Source organism: Protobothrops mucrosquamatus, unplaced genomic scaffold (genome assembly GCF_001527695.2).
Source record: "Protobothrops mucrosquamatus isolate PMUCROS unplaced genomic scaffold, P.Mucros_1.0 scaffold3513, whole genome shotgun sequence".
Taxonomy (NCBI): Eukaryota; Metazoa; Chordata; class Lepidosauria; order Squamata; family Viperidae; genus Protobothrops; species Protobothrops mucrosquamatus.
Genome location: NW_015389483.1, coordinates 15,844 through 38,061, shown reverse-complemented (window position 1 = coordinate 38,061; position 22,218 = coordinate 15,844). Strand labels below are relative to the sequence as shown.

Genomic DNA, 22,218 nt, shown 5'->3' with positions numbered 1-22,218 from the left:
TCATCTTATCTTATCTTATCTTATCTTATCTTATCTTATCTTATCTTATCTTATCTTATCTTATCTTATCTATCTTATCTTATCTTATCATCTTAAAACCTGACGTAAACATGTACAGTATTTCTAACTTTGGTTAGATTACAGGTTTTCTGTCACCATTATTCTTGCAGTCTTCAATGCCCAATATAATCCCGATAAATAAAAACGAACCAGGAAGGATACGAAAGAGAATTTAGCGAGTTTGGGGGGGAGGGGAAATGATATTGTTCATGCAAAACTCGATCAAATCCATCGGTAGCCTGCAGTGATGGCAAAAGCTACATAATACGATAAAGCTTGGAAGCAAACGGCACGTGTGGTTGAACAAACCAATGAAGAGATAACATTTGAAAGCTTTACCGCTCGGAAAGCTGTTAAGCGAGCCGGGGTCCCCTTCATCATTTTTAATTTCAGTTTTACAACCCTTCCTTTGCTTTGACGGGTTGATGTTGCCATGCTGCAGTTGAGCATCTCGTAAAAATGCTGTTACCCTTTTCAGGATGGCTATTTCTTCCTAGGGTTTATGCCACATTTTATTGTTATGTCAGAAGGTTTACATGGTTTATGAATTCTGGAAGCCATCGGGGTGGCTGGGCAAAATCTGGGAGGCTTTGAAGCAAGGGCTACTGGAGGGCTTGAGCTACTATTTTTTTATATATATATAAAAATCATCCTCTCAGTGTGTTACATCCTTAAATAATTAAACTCATTACACATTTATATCTTTGTTAATAAGGGCACATAAAGATGGTTTATGTTTCTCCTTCCTATTTAATACCAAAAAATATCTCCTGCAGGGGGATTTCTTTTCGTCTCTCTCTCTCTCTTTCTCTTTCTTTATGAAAGACGAGCGGAGACATATTTTTAAAGGCCTTTAAGTGATGTTTTGGAATTGGAAATAGTAATATTAGCAGTCATTTCTAAATTTTCTGATCATTCTCATTTGCATTATTTGTTAGAGAACCAGGATAAATCTCTTTCTCTCTCTCTCTCTCTAAAAGCAGCAAACATTTTCTACTTAAGAGTAGGCTTCATACCCAAATGGTTACAAGCAGTCATTGATGTTACAAGTTAACTCTGCTTTGTTTGTTTTCCTGAATATATTTTTATCGGTCGAAGACCAAAATAATTTTTTTGTCTCTCTATTTTCCCCAAAACATCAACCCTGTGAAGTGAGCTATGCGGAGAGAGAGAGAGGGACCGGCCAAAGTCACTCGGGTTTGGGTTTACCAGATTTGAAATTGTATTTTGATGTCTGCTCTTTGGTCTGAATTCAAGAGTAAGATGACTCTCCAAAACAAGAGACGAACCGAATTAGAGGGCCATGAGCTAAGATTAGTTTTATTCTGCTGTGCTGAAAAGAGTCAGAAGTTAATCCTTTTTAATCTTTTCTCTTTCCTTTAGCTCTCACTTCCTGCCCCCATTTATCCTATCTTTATTTCCACTTGTATTTTATATTTTGATAACTTTAGTAAAGTATTATATATATGTGTGTATATGTATATGTATATGTATATATAAATTATTAGGGATATATGTGCGTGCGTGTGTGTGTGTGGTGCAGTGGTTAGAATGCAGTATTGCAGACTCAGCCTTCCATGTTCCCGAGGTTGGTAAATGAGGACCCAGATGGCGGGGGGGGGGGCAAGATGCTGACTCTGTAAACCACCTAGAGAGGGCTGTAAAGCAGAATGGAATGGAATAGAATAGAATCCCAGAAATCTTTAGATAGATAGATGATAGATAGATAGATAGATAGATAGATAGATAGATAGATAGATAGATAGATAGATAGATAGATAGATAGATAGATAGATAGATAGATAGATAGATAGATAGATAGATAGATAGATAGATAGATAGATAGATAGATAGATAGGGAGATGGAGATGGAGATGGATAGATAGACAGACAGACAGACAGACAATCTTTATTGTCATTTTTACTGTGGGCACAATGGCACACATTAAAAATGAAATTTAGTTGCTTGCTCTCAAAGTGTACACATACATAACACACACACAACACATACAAATGTTTAACTAGGCTTAGCATAGCTATATTCTCCCTGTTAGAGCACCCCAAAGATATATTAAATTCAGAGCCATTTTAATGAATTATGAACTCCCAACCAGAAGACTGAATGAGACCCAGTTAGACATGCCCAACATTTTAAAGCCAGACTGAGGTGGTGTTCTACAATATTTGACCTCATAATTCCCAATAGCAACACATCCCCACCTTCCCCCCCCCCACACAAGATCAATATTTCAAATAATCATGTGGTCTTTTATTGATTGAAACACAGGCTTGGGCAGAGGGAACAGAGAACGCTGTGATGCTCTTAAGAAGTTGTCAATTCTACTGGTGCAATAAACACCTTGATTCTCTTCCCAACTACTTCATTTTTTCCTTCATATCTTACCTTAATTAGTTGGTGATAATCAGATAGTTTCATTTTGCCCAGTCTTCCTTTGGGTCAAGTTGCTCAATAAGAGGTAGGCCATTGTGCCTTTCTATAAGGATTGCACACACGTAGTACAATACTTGATAGAGAATGAGAATATGTATTTGGCTGGGGGTTGACGTCGTCAAGCAATGCTTTCCAGAATAGCCGACAAGAACTTAGATAATCTTGGGAAATTGTTCAGGTGGAGGAACTCAAGTATTTGTGGGGTCCTTGGTGGTCTCTGAACTTCATTGTTTTCTTGCAGACGTTTCATTACCCAACAAAGTAACATCATCAGTGGACTGATATTAGCTAGTTGGGTAATGAAACATCTGCAAGAAAACAATCAAGCTCAGAGAGCACTAAGGACCCCAGCAGTCCTCCTCCTCCTCCTCCACCACCTCCTCCTACTCCTCCTCCTGTCCATAAACACCACTCTCTTCTAGCACTGATAATGTTATCCAGTTGGGTAATGAAATGTCCGCAAGAAAACAACCAAGCTCAGAGAGCACCAAGGACCCCAGCAGTCCTCTCCTCCTCCTCCTCCTCCTCCTCCTCCTCCTCCTCCTCTCTGGTCCACAAAACCCACTCCCTTCTAGCACTGATGATGTTATCCAGTTGGGTAATGAAACGTCCGCAAGTAAACAAGCAAGGTCAGAGAGCACCAAGGACCCCACAGCTCAACCCTAGCTCCAAACATTCTCTTCCATCAGTACTCAAGTATTTGTCTGCTCTTCATATACTTCATGTGGTCCTACTGAGGTTAATCAACTCAGTTCTGGCTCCAAAGAGCGAACCTGGCCCTTTCCTCAGTGCCACATTAATTGAATCGTCATCCTATCCTCTCAGCCTCTCCCTATGCATTTTCCCTAAGAGCAAGCTTCCTTCCAAATAGGAATAAATCTGAATGTCAAATGAAGCTGCTGTTTACGGCTTCAAACACTGATCAGAAACGGGAGTGTCTTAGATTTTGGCACAAGCTTTTCTCGCCTATCCGGATGAGTGATTTGACTTCTCTTGTGTTGCTGTTAGACCACTGCCATCAACGGCAGGGATGTGATTTTGATGTGATCTGCGAGGCAGCCGGAGCTTTTTGAAGCTGAAAGATGGAAGAGATACAGATAAATTGTGCTTGGAGTGTTGAGCAGCTGCAACCGTGATTGCTGGCAATTATTTCTCCAAGTGACACATCTGATAAGGAGCTATCTGACTTGCGTGGAACAGGGAAGGGAGGCTCCCCTCTCACTTTGTTGCAGAAATGGGATAGATCTGTTGATTCTATTATTATTATTATTGTTATTGTTATTGTTATTGTTATTGTTGTTGTTGTTGTTGTTGTTGTTAACTGTCTGACAAAAATAAAATAAAAACGACGTCTAGACATAGAGTTGGCTGTGTTCAAGTTCTTCAGGCCAGCTCTGAATTTCAAGGATCTTTCTAAATCAGGGGTCTTCAAACTTGGCCCTTTGATGACTTGTGGACTTCAACTCCCAGAATTCCTCAGCCAGGCACACATGCCTGGCTGAGGAATTCTGGGAGTTGAAGTCCACAAGTCATCAAAGGGCCAAGTTTGAAGACCCCTGCTCTAAATGATGTTGGGTGGATCAGGCTTCAGCTTCTAAGTCTGGATACTTACTACATGTTTCCAATGTTTGGATAATTTTATTTTGTTAAGCAGGTATGTTTATGAGCCAGCCAACCCCCCAAGAGTTAGAAAAATAGCATTCAAATTAGCCATTCATTTTTTTAGAAGTGGATTTTAGTTTATAAAACAAAACAAATAATAAAGAAATGGGGCCACCACAGCATAACAGTATCTTTCCAAGAATTATCCATTTGTGGCATGGAAGTTTAGACATAGACATAGAATATCAGATTTGGAAGGGACCTTGGAGGTCTTCTAGTCCAACCCCCTGTTCAAGCAGGAGACCCTATACCATTTCAGACAAATAGCTGCCCAGCCTCTTCTTAAAAACCTCCAGTGATGAAGGACCCACAAGTTCTGAAGGCAACTTTTGTTCCACTAGTTAATTGTCCTCACTGTTAAGAAGTTTCTCCTTAATTCCAGGTTGCTTCTCTCTTTGATTAGTTTCCATCCATTGTTTCTTGTCCTGCCTTCTGGTGCTTTGGAGAATAAGTTGACTCCCTCTTCTTTGTGACAAGAAAGATGGAATCTGGAATGGGACAACTTGTCACGTCCAACTTGCCGTGGCCAACTCACTGTGGCCAACTCATCACAGGACACTTCAAAAATACAAAAGTTAACCGTGGACAATAATAATAAAATAAAGAAGGTCAATCCAGAAATACAAGAGTTACAATAATGTTGATGAAAACATGGTCACCAATAATAAAAGTACATGAATAAAACAATACAGCACTGAATTTTTCTGCCATGAGTTTATGCTGCGGTGAATTGTTTAATAATAATAATAATAATAATAATAATAATAATAATAATAATAATAATAATAATAATAATAATAATAATACAATAATAATAATAATAATAATAATAATAAAAATAATAAAAATAAAAATAATATTATAATAATAAAAATAATAATAAAAAAGTTGGAAGGGACTTTGGAGGTAATAATAATAATAATAATAATAATAATAATAATAATAATAATAATAATAATAATAATAATAATAATAATAATAATAAAGTTGGAAGGGACCTTGGAGGTCATCTAGTTCAACCCCCTACTCAGGCAGGAAGCCCTATACCATTTCAAACAAATGGCTGTCTGATCTCTTCTTAAAAACTTCCAGTGTTGGAGCCTTCACAGCTTCTGGTGGCAGGTTGTTCCACTGATTAATTGTTCTCACTGTCAGGAAATTTCTCCTTAGTTCTAGGTTGCTTCTCTCTTTGGTTAGTTTCCATCCGTTGCTTCTTGTCCTGCCTTCAGAGTTGTCCCACAGTGATTCGGCATGGTGAGTTGGCCACAGTGAGTTGTCTTAGACTTGGTGGAATCTGCTTTAGGAAAATTTATTTATTTGGCTGCCCTTCTATTCAGCTCTGGGTAGCAAACAAAGTAAACTAACATTCAACTAGAATGCTAAAGAGTCAAGCTAAGTTTTAAGTTCTTGATCTTGTTTCTCTGTGAATCTGACTTTTAAAAAGAACTTGAGTTAAGGGTTCACTATTCAGATGCCTCTCTTACTTCCACATTTGACGAGAAGAAGGGACAGATTTGAAGTTTAATGGCTGAGGACCTCTTTTGGCAGATCTCAAAGTGTGAAGTACGATTGGATCTATTTAGTTCTTGGCTAGACAACTCCAGAACTTTAGGCTAGCCAGGAAATTGGAAAACTATTCTGGAAGAAGGCAAACCATTCTTTCGTTCCCACAAAAATGTACAAACTCATCACAAGTTCAGCTCAGTTCAAGAGATTGTCTTGTCACCTTTAGAGTATTTTCAACCTTAGCATTTCCTAAACCTTTGGAATGCACGAGTTCAGATTACTTCCATACTGACTTTGCTTTTTAGAGCTAAACAATCATGGGCCTATCTTTGTTTTCACAAGTCCACATCTTCCAGAGAACATCTACCAGATACAGTTTGAAGACGTTGCCTCTGTGGTTCACAGCTGAATAGCTTGGGTCCGCGGGAAGTTCCCATCCCACTGCACAAGTTATGTGTTCATAGAAATTCCGTAATCATGTGTACACCCACCCTCCCCCAACCCATGTAGTAATCTCAGTGAATTTCTTTGGTCTCCCCCCCCCCAAAAAAACCCCCAATCCATTCTGAGTGGGTGCAAACTGTACTAAACCCTATTAAGCCTTAATCCTCCTTCATTTTGGGGACAGCACTGAAACTCTAGTTGTAGCAGGATGGAGATCACCTAAGAATAGAATCGGACTTTATTCCAGCTTGGTTTCGATCTGCCTAAACGGAATAATACTTTGTGTTATAAAGAAGCTGCAATGGTTCTTCTCTTGATCCTGCTTCTGGACAGAGGCTGGATACAACGGTGGCTTATTGAACCAACTAGCTTCACCCAGCCTATATAGGCCATTACCATCCAAATATGCACATTATTGTACACAACAGGAGCAGAACTGGGAGGGGCGGGGAAGAAAAAGCCACACAAACATCGGTGCTTGAGTTTTTACAACACAAATACATAAATTTTTAATCTGAGAAAAATACAAAATGAAACCATGTACAAGTTATGTACAAACCCTTTTTACAAGACAATAGATTTATCACGGGATATTACATATGACAGAGTCAGGTAGATCATTTCGAGAGCACCGGCATTCGCACCCTCTCGCTCGGTTCCTGCCTTCTCCCTCCAAATCGTAAGACACATAAAAAGAAAATAAAAGTGATGTTGTCACACTCCTTTTTCCTGATGAACTTTTGAGTTAATGCCACAGGCATTTCCTAGGACACCTTTAGCTGTCTTGGTGTGTGTGTGTGTGTGTGTGTGTTAGGGCCCCATCTATGCTCCTGTGATGGGGGTGTGGATAGAATAGGTAAGACATTTTTGATGGCTAACATTTTTGTTTTGTTGGATAACAGGCATTAAAATTTGCAATTTCTAGACATGTGTGCTCTGGGCACAATCCCCAAAAAGAGAATTTTGAGAATTGTAAGAATGTGTTTTGACTCTGTGGAGTAGGGATTCTGGATTTTACAATCCCAACATACCTGGAAGGCACCAGGTTGAAAAAAAAATAGCAATTTTTAAAAGCTTGAGCCTATGAACATCCATTTTTAAACCTTCGACGACTTTTTAAAATATTCCCCTCCAAGCTAGTAATCCTTAAACTGCATTAACGTACCAATCTCTATTATGTCTTCTAGAATGTTAGATACGTGTATATATTATTCTTGTCTATTTAGAAAGCATTTCATGAAGGGAAAAATTGGGGACAGATCTGGAACTTCACAGATATGATACGAACATTTGCTTGCTTGACAAGCCCAGTGGAAGAAGGTTGAGTGCATAAAGAAAGCACGACCAGCCAACTTTAAGACCCATGGCTTCTCTGGGAAGGCAGTTCTGTCTGGACAACTCAATCTAACAATTCTGAAGAACTTGATGGAACCAAGGAAGCATAGGAATTATTTCCTAGCTAGTACTAAGACGAGGTCCCCAAAATGGAGAGTACACTACAGTATGGCTAATAAGCTGTGAAAACAATGTAGTTGTGGAATCTGTTGACATATAAGTAATGAGTTACCAAGAGTTGGGAAACAAGACAATGTGCAGCTGTGTTATTGTTTTGACATGCATTTGTTGCATTGAATTTTATTATTCAAGTGCAAAAATGTCCAGTTTAAGCATCACAAGTGGCCTACTGCCAGGTTTTTGTGGCCATGTAAAGGAAGAAAGGATTGAATGGAACCCCACATTTGGAAGAGAGATGCATTTATTTATTTTTTTAGTTTGGGGCACGTTTTGCATGCCTTAAGTTTTACAGAGGCTCAATAGCACTTGTTACACCTGGAAAGGGAACTTAGACAGTCTTTCACTTCTGAGTGTTCCTCTCAGAAAGCATCCAGGTGTCTTCCGTTTTTGAGCACGGGCCTTGCTAAGCGTGGTCTGGCTGTTTCTGCTTCAAAATAGGGCAGAGCAAGTGGTCCCCGCCGGCTGCATGCACAAAAATCAAAGCCCTTAAAAAGATTCTATTGTGCAGGACCTGTATCTCAGGAGATCACAACAGGTTATCCTAAGGAATTCATGGGTACCCTAGATGTAGATGATATTATGAATTCTGAATTACGAAAGCCCATAGCATTAATCCACTTTTAAATTATTGCTCTAGGGTTGCAGCAACATATGGACTTATTATTGCAAAAGATTTAATCATTGGGAAGCCCTCAGTTTTTTCCATAGAGGTTGCCTCTCATGGCCACCCAAACCAGGTGAACTGGATTCTAATGTTGTTTTCGTAGTCTTACCAATCTAGTGGAATCTTTCTTGGTTTCAGACTGTCTGTTAAGCATCTGATGCGCGTGGTCAAAAACAACAATAGCAACACACGTCCATCTGCTGGCCAAGAAAACATGTGGATATGTCCATGAACTTGACTCACAGGAATATTACTTGAACAGACATGGCTTGATTAAGGCAACAATAAAGAAGTTATGATAATTAAAAAAAACAAAATCTAATAGGAGGACACGTTAGTGGAAGCTCTCTAGAAATAATTATTTATGTCTATGTGTTGTGAGAAAGATAGCAGGGAAGAGATGTTATTAAAGGTGTCATTATTAAAGCCTACTCAAGGCCCTTCTTTTATTTATCCTGAAAGCAAAAGTTCCTAGTATTGTAACAGGGATTGCCAAGAAGCCTAAATAATTTGTTTTCAGGCTAAAAAAGAAATATCCTGGAAGAGAACAGGACAGAGGCTTCTAAAATTATGAATACTGGGGAGAAAATAAGACACCCTCATAAAAATGCTTGGTGTGACATTGAAGACCAGGAAAAAGAATTTGCCACCAAGGGCATAATTAGAATAGATTACACAGTAGAGGATGAGTTGATGGCCATTAACTGGTTTGACTTGAAGAGCACCTAGTAAAATACAGGCTTAGTTCACTGGTCTCAACCAGGCACAGTAGTTACTGCTTGAATCTCCCAAAAAGGACAAAACCAAGATTGGGAGGTACCTGGTTGAATTCGCTAGTCCAATGACTGAAAATTCAGTTGACTAGAACGATCAGACCTGCTTGGTTCTTAAATTAAAGCCCACCAGAAAATCTCAGGACACGAGAGTGGGCTGATATTCAAGGAACAATACTTCATCCCAAAATAAAGCCAAAGTGACACCACCACCATTTTGTCCCCAAGGAAACAAACATAGATTAAGGAGGTCACCCAGGAATCAAGTTCAGGACTTCACTGCTATAGATCTACAGCTCGGCTTTTGGTCACGTCATTTCGTTCGTTGTAGCCTAGGCCGTGGATCATCTTAATTTATATTTCTATCAAGCCTTTGACACTTTTTCTTCTAGCTCTTCGAAATGATGGAAGCGCCAGTTGAAAGTTTCTGACATTTTGACTAATTTAAAGGCCAGGTGCAACGGACTTGCCTTCTCCTTAGCTGTCTCTCATCCAATTTTATTACAAGGTGACCCCTGCGTTCAGTTCGCTCCGAGAATCCACTTTCATGAATGAGTTTGGGCTTTCCTCTCTGCTCATTTATTTAGCAGTTTAATATGCCACCCAGTCCTAATCTCTTAAAATGAAAGATAATCAGACAATACAGTGATATGCTTTTCATCCAAGTTACAGGCATGAAAGAAATGAGATGGCAACGACACTTAAGACTTATATACCACTTCACGGTGCTTTACAGCCCTCTCTGAGTAGTTTACAGAGTCAGCCTGTTGCCCCCCAACAATCTGGGTCCTCATTTTACCGACCTCAAAAGGACAGAAGGCCGAGTCAACCTTGAGCTGGTCAGGATCGAACTCCTGGCTGTGGGCAGAGTTAGCCTGCAATAGCAATAGCACTTAGACTTATATGCCACTCCATAGTTCTTTTACAGCCCTCTCTAAGCAGTTTACAGGCTGTTGCCCCCAACAATCTGGGTCCTCATTTTACTGACCTCGGGAGGACGGAAAGCTGAGTCAACATTGAGTCAGTCAGGATCAAACTCTTGGCTATGGGTAGTGAATTAGCCTGCAGTACTGTATTGCAACCACTGGGCCATCATGGCTGTGGTGAGCACCTTGCAAAAATTAGGAGTAAACCTGAAAGGAGACACTGATTACAGGTACTCCTCGCCTTACAACAGTTCATTTAGTGACCATTCAAAGTTACAATGGCACTGAAAAAGTTGACTTATGACTGTTTTTCACACCGTTGCAGCATCCCTACAATCACGTGATCACAATTCAGATGCTTGGCAACTGACTTGTACTTATGACGGTCGCAGTGTCCCGGGGGGGTGTTATGTGACCCCCTTTTGCGACCTTCTGACAAGCAAAGTCAACAGGGGGAAGCCAGATTCACTTAACAACCGTGTGACTAATTTAGCAACTGGAGCGATTCCCTTAACAACTGTGGCGAGAAAAGTCGTAAAATGGGGGCCAAGCTCACTTAACAAATGTCTCACATAGCAGCATAAATTCTGAGCTCCATTTGTGGTCGTATGTCGAGGTCTTCCTGAACATAATTAAGCCCAGTTTCCAACGAAAAAGGCAGGATTGATCACTGAAAGGAAATACATCTGTGTGGGGTCTGCAAAAACCCTTCACCAGTTCTATCAAATATAGATGCAATGAGTAAAATATATTATGAAATGAAGGAATGAGGAACCCACACATTTGTTTCCTCTTGTTTCTCATGCAAAATTCCCAACTTACTTTGATAAACATTCATAAAACGTAACTTTCCAAAGAGGAGGAATCCAAAGACCAGGAACACACCATTACATGCAACTCCTCTCCGTCTTATCACATTATTAGTTTGTTAGCATCTTTACTGGACCTATTTCTGACTTAATTAACAAGGCCTGGATGAGATGATAGTGGAGACAAATGCAGAAATAAATGATTTTGTGTGGAATTGATAGCATCAGTACCGCTTTATAAAACCCTAGTGAGGCCACGCCTGGGATACTGCAGCCAATTTTGGTCACCCTATCACAAGAAAGATGTTGAGACCTTGGAAAAAGTTCAGAGGAGAGCAACTAAGATCCAAGGCCTGGAGACTAAAACATAGGAAGAACAGGTGTAGGACTTGGGTTTGGCTAGTCTAAAGAAAAGAAGAAATAGGGGAGACATGATAGCAGTATTCCAGTATTTGAGGGGCTGCCACAAAGAAGAGGGGGTCAACTTATTTTCCAAAGCACCAGAAGGCAAGACAAGAAAGAATGGATGGAAACTGATCAAGGAGAGAAGCAACCTGGAATTAAGGAGAAACTTCCTAACAGTTAGGACAATTAACCAGTGGAACAAAAGTTGCCTTCAGAAATTGTGGGCACTCCATCACTGGAGATTTTTTAAAAGAGTCTGGACAGGCACTTGTCTGAAATGGTGTAGGTTCTCCTGCTTGAGCAGGGGGCTGGACTAGAAGACCTCCAAGGTCCCTTCCAGCTCTCTTCTATTCTAGTTATGGGGAAAAGAAAGAAGTGTCATGAGCTAGCCTAAGACATCTCCCTCCTTTGACTTTTCCAAAACAGCCAAGAAAGAATATTTATATTTATAGCTCGGGGTTAAAATGAGGAGTCCTTGGTGCTCTCTGAGCTTGGTTGTTTTCTTGCAGACGTTTCATTACCCAGCGAGGTAACATCCTCAGGGCTAGTCCTGATGACATTACCTACCTAATGAAACATCTGCAGGAAAACAACCAAACTCAGACAGCATCCAAGACCCCTTAAACAGGGACGAATTGAGGATCATTTTGTTCGAAACAGAACTGTAAGTCAAAAAAACCCTGAAGCATAAATTTCCAATCATGGCTGAAGAGATTTTTATGGAACTGGAGGAGAAATGCTATGGTGATTATGGAGGTTCAAGGTGAAGGCAACTCCGAATTGGCTCAACCTTGAATGGTGTGTGCTCAGGCCAGCCACTCTTTGCCACAACCAGCATTGCTGGCTGTGGAATTCTGGGAGTTGAAGTCCACATGCCTTAAAATTGTCAAGGTTGAGAAACACTGCCTTAAGCAAAGCTGTGTTCACCCAACTTTTTTTTTTATTTCTTCTCCACTCACAGAATGGGGAGGGAGATCTATCTTCCTATCCTAACCACGTCAAGTCCTTCAGAATCATTAACAAAGTTTAGAAATAAATATAGTCAAGAGGCTGCTACTGTAATTCTAGCCTGCCCTCTTTTTGGACAGGTGTACTGACATAACTGAATCGAAACGTTGTACATCTCTATTGTTGATTGGCGAGTGTCGCCATCACGACTCAAGTGCCATGTTTTAACTTTTGTGTTCAAAACGAGAGGGAGTGAAAGAGAGGGGGGGGCTTGGGTGTCGTCATTGCTCGGATAGTGTTACACTTTTTGCTATTATAATTGCCCAGAGAAAGGTGGCTATATAAATTCAACAAATAACTCAACAATCTTTTTAACCGATTTTAATCTTTTGACCGATTTTCTATATGCTTCGCTCCCAGAGCCAACATTCTAAAGATCGAATATATTATCATATCAAAGCGTGTTATCATTTTATAGCTTTCAGTTCATGAATGAAAAAGGAGTATAGAAACTGACACCATCCGTGTCCTTTTTCCACAACCGCCTCATGGATTGTGCCCTTTGAAAACATGCCTAATGCAAAAACCAAAAAAGACCCCCTTGCCAGCTGCCCATATTTTTACAGTGGTAAGATTCCCCCAAAGTATGACCCACCTCCACGTGGGTCTTGTGATATGGCTAAAGTAAACTGCACTTCATTGTTGATTTTCAGGAGAGAAAAAAGAGAGGATGCAATAAGTGCTTTTGATCAAACCGTTCAGTTCTCCATGCATTGTATTCACCAGTCTCGTTTTTGTTTGTACGTTTGAATAAATCATTCTGCAAAACTTAACAACAGAGTAGGTCACAGTTGAAGGAGCCACTCTGGAATTCAGCCTATTAGGACAAAATAAGAATATATTTGTCTTGCAACTAGTAGACCAACATTAAAGCTGAAATAATTTTTGGTTAAGATACTGGATCATACAGTGCTGATTTGATTCACTGGCATTTACTCTAATGATAACAATATCACAAAATGCTTGATTTCAGGTTTACACTTTGCACAATTACAAAGCTGAGCTTGTGTAGTAGGTGTGACCTGGTGCCATCGTTGACCTCGGTCTTATTGTAGCCATTTTCTTCAAGAATTGGTCTGTCTACATGGATCCAGGTCAGGAGTACATAATTTAAACTGGAGAGTTGCTGAATTATTTACAGCCTCGAATGCTGGAGTAACTATCTTTTGCAACACAGATATGAAACACCACAATTTTGTCTAATGGCTAGAGAGGTCGTCCACCATTTTGAGGAAGAAAAGCTCTGAGTCTAAGCCTTTTCTAAACGCTTTGTGTTCCTGACATCAAAGATAGTCCTTATTCTTTATTACTACGCTGATGCTTCATTTGATGTCACTGTGATGGGCAGAGTTCCAAATATTTGGAAATTAAATAGTTGATTTCAAAAAAAAATAAATAGAAATTAAGTGGCTGTGGCTTAGCATAAGCAACGTCTGGATCGTAGTGTGTGCATCACAGTTAGAGCTTGATCAACATCTGCATGTATTATGGCTGAGAAGCTGGAATCTGCCATTAGGAACACAAGACACCCCTGAGATCGTCACCACAAATGTTGTCACTTTTCAGGGTGCATGGCCAACCTCAGCTTTTTGCTAGATTAACATAAATCACTCTGTGAAGCCTCATTGTCAACGAAAAGCCTATCTTTTTTTTTTTAAAAAAAATGAGATTAGGCTGCAAATACCTTCTGAAGCTTGTGGAGAAATTTTCAATTGACGTGGTTAATTGCTCTTCATCTTGAGATCTTCTGATGATACTCACCAGAAAGCTACAGAAAGAAATTTCTACAGGTTTCTGGAAGAAATAGAGACCAAACGTCTATGGAGATTCTCAATCATCCAGGTCATGGTTGTCCCAAAAGTGCTTTTCCAAAAGACAGTTGGACTTCCTTGGTTTTTTGTTTTTCTTCTTTTCCCTTGAAAACATTTTGCTTCTCATCCAAGAAGCTTCTTCAGTTCTGAACTAACTCAACAGAGCTGAAGAAGCTTCTTGGATGGAGAAGCAAAATGTTTTCAAGGAAAAACAACAACCAAAGAAGTCCAAAAGTTGCCTTTTGGAAAAGCACTTTGGGAAGACCATACAAATGTTGCATTGATATTTTTTTCCCTATAACTTGTTGACCGAATGTGCCTGTTGTGCAATTATTTGATTGGAAGATTCCATTATGAAAATCCGTGAGCAATACGAAAGAAAGAAAGTAAGAAAGTCGTTCTCCACCTAGTGTCTTCCACCGTGGGGGAGTTAGGATCCCTAAACATCTGGAGGGCACCAGAGTGGGAGGTTTGCCTTTATAGATTCATAATTCCAGAATAATATTCTTTCTATAAAAATAGGACATTTCCACTTTTTTTCCCCCAAAATAAATAAACTTTAGTTTATTAAGAGCTGGTGTCAACGCTAAACAAAATACATGTCTTCCAGAAAAAAAACATTTTAGTAACTCTTCTTTTTCTTCTTCTTTGATTTACTAAAATACAAGTGGACTTGTTTAAAATACATTATTTCTCTCTCTTAATTACATTTTTGCTTCAATTTGTCACCATCATTCTCCACATATATATATGGAGTCCGGCCACAATCTTCAGCTGTTCTCTTTAAGGGAAAATACTTGAGAATGAATAAAGAAATATATTCATCATATATCATCTTTCTAATAAATAAAAATAATTTAAAATGCTAGAGACTATACATGACTTTTTTTTTATTATGTTCATATATAAATGAAAAGAGTTTCCAAAATACATGGAAGCAAATATTAAAGGCAGACAAACAAAGATCTGTCTACTAGACTTTCACTTTTCCCACCAAAGGTTCAGCATGAAAGAGGAATAAATGTTATATCACCGTTCACGAAGTCCGTCAGGTGTCTTTTTTTTTCTCTCTTTCTCTCTCTCTCTTTTTTATTTTTTATTTTTTAAAAAACAAACAAACCACACACAGATTGTCCTGTCCTTCTAGGAGTCAACATTCGTCTTCGACTTCTCTGATTGGTGGAATCAAGCTGCTTGTAGACTTATAGTGATTGATGTGATTTGCTACGTGGGTGGTCATGGGCTTGATTTGAATGTTTCTGGGATAGGCGTTATCCGATTCATCTGTAAACCATTTCTTTTCTGCTAAAGAGTAGAAACATGGGAAGAGAGAGAGGGAGGGAGGGAGGGAGAGAGAGAGAGAAAGAGGGAGAGGGAGGGAAGGAGGGAGAGAGAGAGAGAGAGAGAGAGAGAGAGAGAGAGAGAGAGAGAGAGAGAGAGAGAGAGAGAGAGAGAGAGAGAGAGAGAAGCTTAAATTAGTGCCAAGCCAAAAGCAGTGGAGAAAAGTGCATTTTAGGCTGTGTTGTGAGGTGTTTTAAAGCAACCGATAGGAAGCGACTTTGAGTAATGACTAGCGGGTGAAGGGCGATAGATTTCATAAGCCTGAGAACATGGATTAGAGATGAAAGGACGAAAAGCTGGCTAGCTTGAAGGCAAAGAGTTAAAAAGAGCTGGCAGGAGGTTGACTTAATTATGGAAGGGGACCAAAAGGGGAGCTTCTAACCTGGTTAGTAAACTGCCCATAGCTTGACTTTGTGGAGAACACTACCTGGTTGAGGTGATCAGGACAGGAATGCATTTTGCCACGCTAAAATTTCCCTGAAAAAATGAAACAAGGTCTTTGGGAATTCCAATATTGCTGAATATTGTTAATCTTGTTTTCTTTTGCCCACTGGGGAGAATTCAGTGGTTTGAGGTGCTTGAATGGTTGAAGTATATAGTTGCTGATACTGACAACATTTGAAAATGGCCATTTGGTGACCAGAGTTATCTCATGCTCTCACCAAAAAAAAACAACAACAACTACACACAACATACGTGGAGTTTGGGGGAAATGGCCATAGAAGGCTAAGCCTCCTTGCAATTGATTATTACTTTGAAATTATGATTATTATTACTTTGCTATTTTTCATGTATACTGAGAACTTATGCATTGGAGACAAATCCTTATGTGTCTATCATACTTAGCCAACAATCTATTCCATTCTATTCTATTCTATTCTATTCTATTCTATTCTATTCTATTCTATTCTAGTCAAGTCTAGTCTAGTCTAGTCTAGTCTAGTCTAGTCTATATTCTACTCTACTCTACTCTACTCTGTTCTGTTCCATTCCATTCATCTATTCCATTCCATTCCCCATATACATATACATATGGGTGTGTCTGTGTGCCTGTCTATCTGTCTGTCTCTCTTTCTATATGTGTGTGTGTGTGTGTGTGTGTGTGTGTAGGAAATGCTTATCTACATGCCTTTTAATCAGAACATTAATTCTAATACCCAGGTTGGAACAGATTTTCTGGTTAACACATGGACAAGTGATAGGAGAACCAGAAATAGGCTGGAAGCAAAAAAAAAAAAAATCAACCGAAAGAGATAGAATGGGTAGGAAAAAAAACGGAGCCCATTTTCACTGACTCAAATCAATGAAATAGGTATATCCTTTGGAGAAAGTGTGAGTTGGGCCCTTTCCCTTTGCTTTCAATATGTTGCCAGCATCACCAGAATTGCCTGACTGATGAACCCAAGTTCTCCAGACTAGCCATGTTGCCCATAAGGGGCCATTTTTTAGCCTCAGCCATTGTCTAAGCAATTGCTTGGAAAGGAACTCCTTTGCGGCTTTTACACAAGACCTTGCGTGTGGAAGGAACAGCCGGGCATAGCAGCCAATCCAGTGATTTATCTGCCTGACATTCAAAGAAATCTTTCCTGGTCTGGTGACATATTGACCGACTTTGTAACCAGAACTGGCTGAGAACTTCTGCAAAGTTTTCATCAAGCTACGTAAATGAGAAATGTAGATGACACGTAGAGGTTTTCTCCCCTGTGCATTTCGTTACAAGTCAGTTTTATTTTGCTGGTGGACCTCTTTCTTTCTCTACGTTCCTTTCCATTGGAAAGGCAGGCGCTACTAAATTCCTCGGGTCTCTAATTAACTTTTGCTCTGATTGGAACAGATTGGCCGATAGGAATTCATCATGTGAAAACCCTGCACTGCAAAGCTAACGGATTAAGGGCCCTAAATTATTCTTCCTGACAAAATGATAAAGTTACAATCTGTTCTAAGATGATCTACAGCTTTGCAGATTCCAGACAGCGTCTTTCTACATTCATTTATCTTTTTTTTTTAGTCAAGCAAGGGTTGTTTATTTTATTTTATTTTTTGCACATATACAGCCATATATCTTTTAAAGTCATCAGAACATTGGAATAGTTAATGAGGCTTGGACAGGAAGCAACTGAAGCTTTCAGATGGAATCTGTTTCTGAAAGGTTGTAGGGGAAATATATATATATACTGTATACATATATATTTTCCAGGGAAACCTCACACTTCAGAAATAATTTCAGCTCCATTTTAAAAAAGCATTTAGTTCAAGTATGACACACCTGCCATTATGCATTTGTGGAAACCAACTTTGCAGGAGCTACGGTTAAGCTAACTTTCCCAAGATGGGTTTAAAATGTGACAGTTCCCTTGTTTTACAAGCCTGGCATGTTCACACAAACACACGGCTTTGTGTTTAAAATGAAAGAAAGAAATGGAAACAAGCATCCGTTGAATCTCTGCTTCTTTTTATCAAGGTGGAGTTTGGCAAAACTGTTGTCTTACATGCTCCACTTTACATAAAGGAAGGCTGGGATCAGATATCTGGGAACCAAGTGGGCAAGGGGTGAATGTTTTACACTAATAGTGTAAAACTATTCACCCCTTTCCTAATCCTGAAAACTACCCAACCAACCCGGCTTATTTTCATGGGGGGAAAAATAGGAGAAATGAGAACACACCACTTGGAGCTCCTGAAAGAAAGATCAAATACTGTATAAATCGAATGAAGTTTTATCTTGATCAGGCACATAGCAATAGCACATAGACTTATATGCCACTTCACTGTGCTTTACAGCCCTCTCTAAGTGGTTTTACAGAGTCAGCCTGTTGCCCCCCAACAATCTGGGTCCTCATTTTACTGACCTCAGAAGGATGGAAGGCCAAGTCAACCTTGAGCCGGTCAGGTTCGAACTGCTGGCAGTGGGCAGAATTAGCCTGCAGTGCTGCATTCTAAGCACTGCGCCACCAGGGCTCTTTCCATGTCCCCGTGTTAAAAATGTCTGAAGCAGGAAGTAGATAGAATCTCGTTCTTCCTTTCCATAAAGGTGTCTTCAGGTTCTGGATTAAGGTCTTAAAATAAAGGCCAAAGTACAGAGACATTCGTTTGGGGGTTCTTTGCTGCTACACCAGCCTGTTTCATTGGTATCAGTCTTGAGGGAAAGGGGCAGGCGGTCATAATTTTCAGAAAATGCAGAACAATTTTCCTGATCTTGTCAACCCTGTTCCGAAATCCTTTGGAAGAGGTCTTTCCTTGAGACTGACTTGAGTTTTGCTTGGAGCAAAAGCCTAAATAATCTAATTTTGTAATTCAACGGGTTATGTTTTGTTTCGTTCCCAGTATATTGGCATTTTTATGAATATGGTGTTATGGTTTACTTTAATTATAACTTGGTTACTACTACTATTAGTAAATGTCTATGGAGAGTCTCAGTCATCCAGGTCATATTTGTCCCAAAGATGCTTTTTTTTCCACGAGGCAACTGGACTTCCTTGTTTTTCTTTGAAGATGTTTCACTTCTCATCCAAGAAGCTTCTTCAGCTCTGACTGGATGGTGGGGAATGGAAGGATTTATACTCCTTGTAGACAGCTGGTCATTTGCCTTCTTTTACAGAGTCATTGAAGCCACTTGGGGATTTGTCTGTATCCTCAGGGTCACCTGAGTGGTGCAAATGGTGTGGAGTCCTCTTGGAGCTGCTGAAAGGACTGTGTTGTAGACTGGAGATCGATGGTGTCGTATCCCTCCCTCTCTGTTCAGAGAGAGCTGTTCAATTTTGACCTAGATGGCCTCTTTGACCCCTCTTTCAAATCAGTGGTCCTCTCTGTGAAATGTGGACTTTGGAACTACTATTAGTACTACTACTCATTTATTTCTCTCCTTATTTCATTTAACTTTCATTGTTTAACATTATATAATTCTGCCCAGTGAGCTTAATAAATTATCGATTAACTGAATTCACATATCCATCAGACAAAACTACTGTTGTTTCCTTCACTTTGTGGCAGATAGACTACATCAAATTCCATATCCTATCCTTCAGCCTATTAATTGGGCTTAGGATATTTACGAATATCTATTGATATACATTCAGCTTTAGATAGTAGTCCTCTAAGTTATGGGTCCCCAAACCCCGGTCCGTGGATGGGTACTGGGCCGCACCATGCCAGCAACCAGTCTGCATAAACAAGCAAAGCCCCATCCATGGGATGCAGACAGCACACAAAACCACGCACCCTCCGGTCCGCGGAAAAACCTTTCTCCGTGTAACCGGTCCCTGGTGCCCAAAAAGTTGGGGACCTCTGATCTAAGTAGTTGTCATTCTGTAAATCAGTGAATGGTTGCATGTTCTTGACTAACAACATTGCTTTCTTCTCCTATTCATCACATTCTCTGATCTTCCATTATGTAGACTAGATCCAGCGGTCACATCTGAATTATTTAGAATAACAGAGTTGGAAGGGAATTTGTAGGTCATGTAGTCCAATCCCCTGCTCAAGTAGGAGACCCTACACCATTTCTGACAAATAGCTATCCAGTCCTTCTTGAAAGCCTCCTGTGATGAAGCACCCACAACTTCTGAGGGCAACTTCTGTTCCACTGGTTAATTGTCCTTACTGTCAGAAAATTTCACCTTATTTCTAGGTTGCTTCTCTCCTTGATCAGTTTCCATCCATTGCTTCTTGTCCTGCCTTCAGGTGCTTTGGAAAATAGCTTGTCTCTTCTCTGTGACAGCCCCTGAAATATTGGAACTCTGCTATCATGTCACGCCTAGTCCTTCTCTTCACTAGACTGGTTCTTGTTCCCACCAAGGTTCTCCCAGTTAGTGGTGCTATTCTCCCAACCTCTTGAGCAGATTATTTCTTCATTGGAACCAGTGTTGTCTTCCTAGGTAGAATCATATTATCAAGTTGGCTTTACAGGCATTGAAGATCAGTTAAAAGTTTTTGAAGCCAATGAGCGGAATCACATTCAACATTCACTATGCAATGACTCAACTCAACTCCAATCGTGTTTGGCTGTGTAGGAAATGGAGCTGAGCCCGAGGTAGGGGTCAAATGTGTCATCGTTCTTGAGTCCCTTCGTGCTCACAGGAGACCTAAGTCCAGCCCATCTTGAATTCCACTGACTCTTATCTACTGCCTATTTGTTTTGATCATTAGTAGTCCAGATTCTTGCAGACAGCGTAAGCTTGCAATAAACCTTTATATTCATTTGAACTGCCTGCGCTTCTTGATTTTCCTGTGCTTGACAAGTTGTGGTTCCTGTATGATGCATGTTACAATCATGCTGGCTGTTGCTCTTGACATCAGTGTCTGAACTTCTCTTCATGGTTGACTAGCCTGGCTGTCCAGTCTCTTCTTAAAAACTTCCAATGTTGGAGCATTCACAGCTTCTGGAGGCAGGTTGTTCCACTAGTTAATTGTTCTGTCAGGAAGTTTCTCCTTAGTTCTAGGTTGCTTCTCTCCTTGATTAGTTTCCATCCGTTGCTTCTTGTCCTGCCTTCAGGTGCTTTGGAGAATAGCTTGACTCCCTCTTCTTTGGGGCAGCCCCTGAGATATTAGAACACTGCTATCATGTCACCGTTCACCCTTCTCTTCATTAAACTAGACATACCCAATTCCAGCAACCGTTCCTTATATGTTTTAGCCTCCAGTCCCCTGATCATCCTTGTTGCTCTTCTCTGCATTCTTTCTAGAATCTCAACATCTTTTTTCACATCGTGGTGACCAAAACTGGATGCAGCATTCCAAGTGTGGCTTTACCAAGGCATTGTAAAATAATTAAAAATTCTTCATCTCTAGATGAGTGGACAGTTGAAGGCCCTTCTGGTATCTGGAAGTGGCACTCCAGACAAGAAACATTAACCATTAGAGTCCAAAGCCCTAGACTTTCCCCAACACCCAGTCCTCTCAAAAAGTTGGGGGAAAGCTAGTTCCTTTTTAAAACTATGTTGAAGTGACCCCAAGCTTCCCTTTCTCCTTTACCACTTAAGCCAGGAAAGGTGATGGCCACATGATGTCAACTTCTGGCTGAGCTCTCGTTTGAAGACACTTTAGGTTTCTTGAGGTGGGTCAAATCAGATCAGGCCTGCAAACCTTCAGAAGTAGCTCATGCTGCTACCTCAAAGCGGTGGAGAAGCCTTCAGACAGTTATCTTCATCTCTTTCCTTTTTGGCAAGACAGCTGACCCAGCAATTAAGCATTGGGATGTTTTATTGGTGCACAAGAGACATGGGGCATACAATCTTCCATGCATGAGAGAGTATTGTGGGAAGAATTTATAAATGTGTATAACTGTGTTAGAAACATTGTATAGGGACTCATACATTGACCAACCCATATCTCTAATGAATGAAACCGAGTTGCAAAAAAAATAAAAATGTTGCCCAGAGCCTTTGGGAAAACCGTCAAGCGATAATAACAAAATCCTTTAAAGTCACCGCAAACATAAGAATGAATTCAACACTTATGTCAAATTGTAAACACACAAAACTCAATTAATGTAAGCAGTGTAAACATAATTATAATGCTCACAGTTCAAACGAAGAGACTCAGTCCAGATCTTAATCAACCCCTTCTCCGGATCAACACGTAGGCATAACCGTAGCCCTCAAGTGTCACACACTAGACTAGAACCAACACATTCTCACACCCACATCCCTCTGACCCACACCAAGGACCAGACCCCTTATAAAACAACTTCTCTGTACCCCATTTTTCCCCCAAGGGGAAACTTCTGTTTTGGGGAATAAATCAAATCTCCTTTCCTCACAGCTGTCTGGATTTCATGTTGATGTGTTCTTGCGCAACCTTGACTTGACTTGAGTTGGAACCCCAAATTATTCTTCTACACCCAG

The 22,218-nt window shown here is 40.1% G+C and overlaps 1 protein-coding gene across 1 annotated transcript in view; it reads right to left on the bottom strand.

The window, feature by feature from the left end:
• Positions 1-14,590: 14,590 nt before the first annotated feature.
• Positions 14,591-22,218, bottom strand: part of LOC107297759 (calcium-activated potassium channel subunit alpha-1) — a gene marked incomplete at its 5' end in the record, with an annotated part of 22,781 nt that continues 15,153 nt past the window's right edge. Inside the window, one exon of the mRNA XM_015827120.1 lies at positions 14,591-15,340. Within this exon, the coding sequence (XP_015682606.1) occupies positions 15,316-15,340 (25 nt within the window). The remainder of the gene's footprint in view (positions 15,341-22,218) is intronic.